At 63.3% G+C, this 8,392-nt stretch overlaps 1 protein-coding gene across 2 annotated transcripts; it reads left to right on the top strand.

The window, feature by feature from the left end:
- Positions 1–384: 384 nt before the first annotated feature.
- On the top strand, positions 385–5,288 carry FOXL3 (forkhead box L3). 2 transcript variants are annotated; one of them, XM_053213437.1, is made up of 3 exons: positions 385–1,130; positions 1,518–1,686; positions 1,971–5,288. In XM_053213437.1, the coding sequence occupies exons 1-3, from the start codon at positions 1,024–1,026 to the stop codon at positions 2,358–2,360; spliced, it is 666 nt and encodes a 221-aa protein (XP_053069412.1). In that variant the 5' UTR covers positions 385–1,023; the 3' UTR covers positions 2,361–5,288. The 2 variants fall into 2 exon arrangements, with proteins under 2 accessions (XP_053069412.1, XP_053069411.1); XM_053213436.1 differs by lacking the exon at positions 385–1,130 and adding an exon at positions 1,161–1,307.
- Positions 5,289–8,392: the final 3,104 nt, after the last annotated feature.

Below are 8,392 nucleotides of genomic sequence, written 5' to 3'. Positions count from 1 at the left end.
CCAAGCCCACCAAGATACCACCTCGTTTTTCCCCCCTAAAGTTCCCACACCTTGTCTTCTTTTGTGCACGAATCACGACTCTGGAGCTGAAGCGCTGGCTTAGCTGTGAAGTATGCTCCCAGGACCGCAAGCTCTGGGCACCCAGCGCTCAGGGGCTCCCTCATAGCACAGGCCCGAACCCCTTGCTGGGCCCCCCGCAGAAGGCACCCTTGTGCGCAGGGAGAGACGGTGCCGCTGGGACACGGGGCCTTGGAGGAAATGCTGGACCCCGCGTCTCTGACCTGGCTGTGACCCAGTGCTCCAGACAGGGACGCGCCAGCTGGACCCAAACTACCCTGCCCGGACCTGCTGCCTGGGGCAGAAGGAGGCGGGCCGGCCGGGTGCTGGAGGGCAGCGACACTCTCACCCTCTCCGTGGCCTGGCTCCTGGCTCTGGCAACCCAGGAGTCCACTCTGGTGATCGGTTCCCGGGAGGAGCCTAGGGGTCCCCCTACGCGCCCAGGGCGCACAGACCCGGGAGCTCTGAGGAGACGTCCACCAGTGCAGGCAGCCCGCGAGGAGCCCCAGCTCGGGCTCGGGACTGTGGTGTGGGAGGGCTGCCCAGGGACTCTGCCTGGAACTCTGGGGCCCAGCGGAGGGAGCCGGAGCGCGGCGACGCGAAGCCGCAAGGGCGGGAGGCGGGAGTGGCGCCCCGCCCGTCAGACCACCCGGCGCGCGCGGCTCCCTCCTCCCTGGGTCCGTGGGCCGGTCAGAGGGTCACCAAAAGCCCCGCTCCGCAACCCTCCGCAGCTTTGCCGGTGGCTGGGGCCTCCCCCGCGCTGGGATTGGATGCGAGGGAACGGGGTGGGCGCGGGCGGGGGACCCCAGAAGCCCAGGTTCCCGGCTCGGGCGGAGAGCAGCCCACAGTGCAGACGCGGCTGGCGCGCGTCCCGCAGGACCTCAGCAAAGACCCGGCGGGCTGGCGGACGGCACGGAGGAGGCGGCAACTGCCACGGTGGCCCCTGCGGGTGCCGGGCGCGCCAAGATGTTTGACAGCTCGCAGTATCCCTACAATTGTTTCAATTATGACGCCGACGACTACCCGGTGGGCAGCTCCGACGAGCAGAAGCGGCTCACGAGGCCCGCGTACAGGTGACCCGGGGCCGGGGGGTAGGAGCCTGGGGGCCAGCCACCTTCCTCTCTAGGACGCGCCTGGGACGCGGGATGGCTGTCTTCTCGGGGCGGGGCGGTGCCGGGAGACGGGACGCGTCTGCACGTTTAGAAGTAGCCAGAAAGGCTCTCTCCGCCTCCCTGAAGAAACTCCCAAGTGTGAGGGAGAGCTCCTGGGGTCTGGGCAGAGGCGGGGAGCGGGGAGCTCCAGGGTTCAGGCTCCCCAACAACCCCAAGCGCCCTGGGGGCAGAGGCGCGCGCCGTCTGGAGGGGCCCCTGGCGCAGGGAAAGGCCGGCCAGAGGGGCCTCCAGGCGCTGGGGGCGGCCTCCGCCTCAGCCCCGGGTGGCCCCATGCGCCCCTATTTGCAGCTACATCGCGCTGATCGCCATGGCCATCCAGCAGAGCCCCTCGGGCAGGGTGACCCTGTCCGGCATCTACGACTTCATCACGCGCAAGTTCCCCTACTACCGAGCCAACCAGCGCGCCTGGCAGAACTCCATCCGCCACAACCTGTCCCTCAACAGCTGCTTCGTGAAGGTGAGCCCCCATCGCCACTCCCCCCACCCCGCTCCCCGGAGTGGCCCCTGGGTGTCCTCGGCCTGGGGACTCCTGGGCCAAGTCCTTCCTGACTGGGGGCGGGGATGGACTGTAGAGCAGCAAGCCTCCAACCTGCCCCGTGAGCAGCGCCACCCACCCCAAGGCCAGGCACCTGCCCCGGGGCTTACCCTGGAGCCCCCGGTGAAGCCAGACGCCTGGAGGGGCAGGCCGGAGCGCTCCGGGAGCCAGCCCCTCCCCCCGCGGAGCCCCTCCCTCTCCCGCAGGTGCCTCGGACGGAGGGCCACGAGAAGGGCAAGGGTAACTACTGGACGTTGGCGGCCGGCTGCGAGTCGCTGCTGGACCTCTTCGAGAACGGCAACTATCGCAGGCGGCGCCGGCGCCGCGGCCCCAAGCGCGAGGGGGCGGGGCAGGCGCGTGCGGGGGGCGCGGAGGGGCCGCAGGGGCCCCCTGAGCCAGCCCCAGGCCCGCCCCCCGCCCCTGCCAGCCCGGCTGCCCTGGGGAAGGAGGAGCACAGGGGCATCAAGTTCAGCATTGACTACATCCTGTCCGCGCCGGGCCCTTTCCCGGGGCTCAAGGGTCCCTACGGCCAGCAGGAGGGCAGAACCCCCCGGCTGGAGGCCCAGCCAATGAACCTCCACCTGTGGACGATATGAGGCCGGGCAGGCGCCCGGTGGGTCCCGGGGCTTCCGGGCGATTTCGGCCCCACCTCCAGCCAAGAAGCCAGGTTTTGCCACATCCCGCTAACTTCCACAGACTCGTGTTCCGTGCCGAACGTCAGCATGGGCTGGAGGGACAAGAGGTCAGTCTTCTGGCTTCATCGTTCACAAGTTCCCTTGCAGGAAGACCCACGGGGTCCTGCCCTAGATTCACTGAGCAGCCCCACTCTGAGGGATATGAATACAGGTTCGGGGCCACACTCACTCACAGACAAGGCAGCACCTCATCCCTCTGTCTTCTGAGAACTGGCTGCACAGACCCCACACCCTGGAAGCTGCCCGTGAGCTCTGGATGCAGATGGCAAGGTGGGTGGGCATCTTCCCAGAGCTAAAAGTGCAAACGGTGAAACCAGATATTCCTTGACCCCATGAACGTCGTCCCTGAGTTTTTGACCGTGGCCCTGTTATGGACGATGTGATCGGAAGTTTAAGCGCATCTCGTGTTGCGGACAGAATATCCAACGATTGCTTGCTTCAGAAATCCTGTGCACTGTTTTATACAGGAAAGAAGGCAAGAAGACGGGAGGAGCAAGGGGGGCTCCAAATTTGGGACAACATGGGGGGAAGCACACTTTTCTTGGTTCTTGGGAGCAGGGAGTTAGCTCCTATTTGGGCGTGTTCCGCCCGGCTGGTCTCCCAAGAAAGCAGACACTACGTAGCAGGCGGCTGACAGATTCTGCTACACTTGAGCTGTACAATTAGGGAGTGCACAATTACAGGCACTGGAGGTGGGTACACTCCATTTGAAATGTAAATGATTTAATTACCGTGTGGAGACGGGCATCTTAAAAAACACAATTATGCACAGTGAAACTATTTGACCAACCTTATCATTTTTCACCAGCCCATTTTTGCAGAGTTAATTGCTTTCCATGACTTAATTTGAACATTAGTATGGATTACACCTAATCTGATCCACTAGGTGACAATGATTGGCTAATTCCGTAAACAACAAAAACACGCCCAAGAAGGCTGGCTGTCTCAGCTGGGAATTACATGGTCGGGCTTTATCGGACTCTGAAAAACCCAGACCAGTAAAGGAAGGCAGGCAGGAGGTAGAGACAGAGCCATGCAGGGACTCACTCGGACTAGCTTGCTTCCGATTCAGACACGTCGTTAAACCGCCACACTATCACTTGTCCACCCTGTACAGACTCCTTGGGTTGCCGTCATTGTTTTGAGAAGAGGGGAGAAGGCAGTTGCTTGCAAATGTTGTGAAACTCCTGGTCCCTGAGTCCGGAGATGACCCCTGGTGGTGATGCGCCCACCGCCTGCCCACCGACGCTCTGTTTGGTCAGGCCTTGCCAAGGGGGCAGCCTGCCAGCCTCGTGGGAGGAGGGGAGCCCTGCCTCAAGGAGCCCTCTGGAAAGCAGGAACAAGGACACCTCTCCGAACACGCCTGCTGCCGGATCTCTTGCCTGGGAAGGCACCCGACACCAGTGGGTCCTGCTGCCCGCCGGGCACAGCGCTGGCCCCCGTCTGGGGCTGTCTCCGGAGCGGGCACACCGGCCCTGGTTGACGGTCGCGTGATTCCCCCTCCCTGTGCTACAGATGGGGCCCGGCGAGCAGGCAGGCCCAGCCTGTGGCTCTGGGGCTGGGCTGCTAACGCTTCCTCCACACTAAGGCTCGTGCGGCTCGGAGGGGCCCTGTGCATGTGTGTGCGTGTGTGTGTCGTCCGTGTGCACGCCTGCTATTGACGGCCCTTTGCCGGTTGTGCGGAGAGCGCTGTTTTAACGGTAGTCGACACGGCCTGGGTGGTGGCGCGACCCGGCTGGTGCCGTCACACATAAGTGGGGGGCACACGGCGTCCGAAGGTGTATTTTTCTGCTACCGATGAAGCGAAGACGATGTGCGTTTTATCTTTCGGGTTCTAGCCGTGTTCTTCCTGTGTTTTGTGCCGGTGAGCACAGCCTGACGGCGAACAGGAGATTCCTGTGTCCTAAACAGGGTAATTTTGGAAGAAGGTCCAGCCTTGGTGGGGGGTGGGGGGTGCGCCTGGGGGGCCAGACAGGCGGTTAGCGTGTCCTCCCTGCGCACGCGGTCTGGGGCAGACGCTCACCGGCCACCGGGTGGAGAAAAGGGGTGGCTCCGGGCAGGCGAGGTCTGGGCACCAGGAGGTGTTACGTTTGTTTCGCAAAGGGTATCAATCATGTTCTCGAACGCGAAGGGACATTTTCAATTTGCCAGCGTGTGATACCCCACGACTTCCCAAAGTCTCCCAGCCCTCAGAGTGAGTGGCATTTAATACCAGACAACATCGCAGGGGTGAGGGCTGGCTCTGGCCTATTCAAATGCCACTGCCACCACGCAGACTCGCCCAGCGCCGTTGTAATTAAAGACTTTATGCCTCTCTTGCAAATCCGCTGATTGATCACCAATACGTACATTACCCCCACATCACCCCCGAGCAGATGTCTGCCACACGGTTACGGATCACCAGGTTTCCATTAACAAAGCTGGGAGGCGCTGCCGTGCGGGAGTTCAGGGGAGGTGTGTGCAAAGCACCATCGCGCGGAGCGAAGTTCCCGGCTGGGCGGCATCCAGGCTGAGCTGCTCCTCACCCAGCCCCTGCGGGGGGCTGTCCCTCCTCACAGGCGACTGGAGACCGACGGAGACCACACCCACATTCGGTGGGACAGAGAGAGAGCCCTGGGACCGGAGCAGGGGCAGGACTTGGGTGCCCAGCGCCCTCCCTCGCCCCATGTCCGCCCTCGGGGTCCAGGGAGGCCTCCCGTGGCTGACAGCGGCCTCCACACCAAGCCATCCATTGGCTCTTGATCTGCCCCCAGGGAAGCAGGGAAAAGGCCTCATCTCTCCTCAAATTCCTTCCTTCCTTTAATGAGCAGTTCTGGGGCTATTTGTTCATTCATTCATTCAACAAACGTCCAGGAGCCCTGTTCTAGGTGCCGGGGTGCAACTGTGAGCAGGCTGTGTCCCTGCAGCGTGTACGGGGAGCCCCACGCCTCCACGGGGCTGGGAAGCAAGCCTGCTCGCGGGGTGCTGAGAGAGAGCACTCAGGGTTCCACAGCTGGCTCAGAGAGTGTGGCCAGGCAGGGCCCCACAGGAAGCCACCTCCGGGCTGGGCAGGCGCACGTGTGCCAGGGGGGAAGGGCATTCCCGGCGGGAGGTGGTGAGCCAAGCCCCCGAGGTGGGAAGGACGTGGGGCTGGGGGCGTGCAGAAGGCCAGTGCGGCTGGAGACGACACAGGCAGGGAGAAATGAATGAGAAGACCCCAGCCCCCAAGTCCAGGCGGAACATCCGTTTCTCGAGACTCTGAAACGCATCTCCTGCGTTCGCCTGTCTGCCACTGCTCTTTCTGGTACCGGGAGCTCCTACAGGGCAGCCCCCTCCCGTGTTCGGGCGCTTCGCCTTGGCTCATGTGGCCTCCACACTGGCTCTTACTGGAGCACACGCGCCGCATGTCTCCTGCTCCCATTCTCAAACCTCTGTCCCCGACCTGTCCCATCTTGTGCTGGTGAAACCAAGATGCAGGTCCGGGCTCGGTGGGTGATGCTGGTGAGAATGGCGTACAGAGGGGGGAGGGGTCCTCTGGAGTTCCTGTCAGCACCGGCCTCCTTGGCATCTTCTGAGCCTCGGTTGGCTGTCCCAGAGTGACCTTGGAGGCCTTCGGACCCGTGGTCCTGGTCCCCTCCCCCCCCCCCCCCCCCCCCCCCCGGGCAGGGGCCGGAAGCAGCACCAGGCTGGGAGCCTCGAGGTGTGTGTGCTCAGACAGGGCACCTGCCCACCGGAGCCCTGGGGTCTGTATCTGTGGCACGGGCCACCCCAGAACCCCCAGAGACACAGCTGAGATGGAGTAGGGCCACGCCTAGGCCACGCCCAGAACCCCGACTGCTAAGTCTGTCTTCTGTCTCACGTTCCCCCCTCTCCGCCCCCCATCTTCTCAGCCCAGACCCAGGGAGGGAGTCAGGGAAGGGACTGGCTCACTGGGCTCTGAGGGGCCTCATGGAAGCCGGACCCCCAGGCCGGGCAAGTCCTCTGGGCACCTCCCTTCCTTGAAGCAGCCCCCAAGGCCCCTGCTCCTTCCCTGGTACCCCAGATCTGCCCTGGGCACTGCCACAGGCAGGCTGGGATGGGGTCTGCCTTCAGAGGGGCAGGGTGGCCCCGGAGGGCTGTCCTTCTCCCACGGGTATGGCTTCCACAGAGTCTACTCTGGCCTCCCATTCTGGAGTTTGGGCAGCACTGCCCTCTCTGCCTCATCCCTGCACTGTGGGCTGAGGCCCTCAGCACTGAGCTGGGTGCAAGGACACAGGTACCTCCCGTCCTGTCCTGCCACCCCAGGGTCTGGGCTCCCTCGGAAATTCCTCTGGTTCCAACCCCCGGGATAGACGCTGGGCTGTGTGGGTGCAGACCCAACGACAGTGAGATTACCTGGAGGCCAAGGACTCTGGGACCAAACGGGCCTACTTCTAAATTTTTTAATCTTTTTTTTAAATGTTTTTTACTTATTTTTGAGAGAGAGACAGAGCACATGCAGGGGAGGGGCAGAGAGAGAGGGAGACACAGCGTCGGAAGCAGGCTCCAGGCTCTGAGCTCTGAGCACAGAGCCCGACGTGGGGATCGAACTCGTCAACTGCGAGATCATGACCTGAGCCAAAATCGGACGCCCAACCCACTGAGTCCCCCGGGGGGGGGCCCCTAACGGCCTATTTCTTACCAAAAGTATGTAACTGAAAAGAAGCATTGTAGGCTGAGGTCAGGTAGTGGCCTGCCTGGGGCAAGGGTCCCCTCCTGGTCCCTCTGTGCCCCCCACCCCAAATCCCCGACACATGGCCCCTCTGTGGAGGGTCCTTCCGTGTTTCCCATCCGGGGTTCTGACCCGGCTCTGCTGAAACCTCTCTCCTGGCCACAGGAGCATATTTGGAGCAGATCTAAGCTGCCCAAGGAGGCCGCAAGTGGGGAGGGCCATGGGAGGGCTTGAGGGGGCCTGGCCTTGCAGGGGAGGGGGGGAGGGAGGCCCTTGGCTTTCACTCCTGGTGCAGCCACTCCCCCAGGCACCAGAGGGTGACTGCAAGGGGCCTCCCACCAGAAGTGAGACTTTACATCAAGGCCATGGACTCACCACACAGGTGTCCGAGGGGGCGAGGGGGCAGGTCCCCCGGAGAGGGGTGCTCATCTGACAAAATGAGGTTGAAGGCAGGGCTGGGGAGGAAAATCCTCAAGCGTCAGTGACCAGGCCGAGACCCCACAACAACCCACTCTCAGAGGACGTCCGCCCAGAGTATGTGTGAGGACAGCAAAGGGACCCCTGGTGCAGGACCCTGGTGGGGAGGGCGGGGGCACTCTGCCTTCGGGCCAAGCGGGCAGCCCCACCCACCCCCACAGATGACGAAGGCCTGGAAGTCACCGGGGGGCGGGCGGAAGGGCATCTCATCATTCACAGGTCAGCTGTGCTCACCCCGCAGACCCCGGCCTGGCAGTCGGGGTCCAGCCCAGACGACAGTACCAGCAGGTGCTGGTCTTTGCTGGGGGCTCCCCACATGCTGGGCACTGTTCTGAGGATCCCCGAGCCATATGAAGTGGGTCAGGTGACTCCCTCCATCTCATGGGTGAGGCAGAGAGAGGGTGCCGTGGGGTGTGAGCTTCTGGGGTCCGACCATACCTGTCGGCAGCTTGTCTGGAGGGCCCCAGGGTCACTGGCCAGGCAGGAGTGTGACAGCTGGGGTCACTCTGGGAGGTGGGAGAGTACAGGGGTACTCTCCCGGGGTCCCCACAGTCCCTGGGAGCCTGCCCCTACCTGCCTCTTCCCAGGGTGCCCCCTGCTCTGTGCCCTAGGCAGGTGGCTGAGGGCAGGGAGGGGGCAGACCCAAGCTCCATTTCACAGGGGAGGAAACTGGGGCTCAGAGACGCCTCACAGAGCTTGTTGGGGCACAGGCAGGTCCTCAGTTCACCTTAACCCATCCAGGTGCCTGGGATGCCAGGCCGAGGGTGTAATAACACCTTCCGGGCTA

This window comes from Acinonyx jubatus, chromosome E3 (assembly GCF_027475565.1).
Source record: "Acinonyx jubatus isolate Ajub_Pintada_27869175 chromosome E3, VMU_Ajub_asm_v1.0, whole genome shotgun sequence".
NCBI lineage: Eukaryota > Metazoa > Chordata > Mammalia > Carnivora > Felidae > Acinonyx > Acinonyx jubatus.
This window is presented reverse-complemented; position numbering and strand designations above follow the sequence as displayed.

What these genes read in the sequence shown, in the direction of transcription:
- FOXL3 (XM_053213437.1), top strand. Translation starts at nt 1,024, where the DNA reads ATGTTTGACAGCTCGCAGTATCCCTACAATTGTTTCAATTATGACGCC. An exon ending in CTCACGAGGCCCGCGTACAG is followed by an intron (nt 1,131 to 1,517) that starts GTGACCCGGGGC and finishes CCCTATTTGCAG; the next exon opens with CTACATCGCGCTGATCGCCA. An exon ending in TCAACAGCTGCTTCGTGAAG is followed by an intron (nt 1,687 to 1,970) that starts GTGAGCCCCCAT and finishes CCTCTCCCGCAG; the next exon opens with GTGCCTCGGACGGAGGGCCA.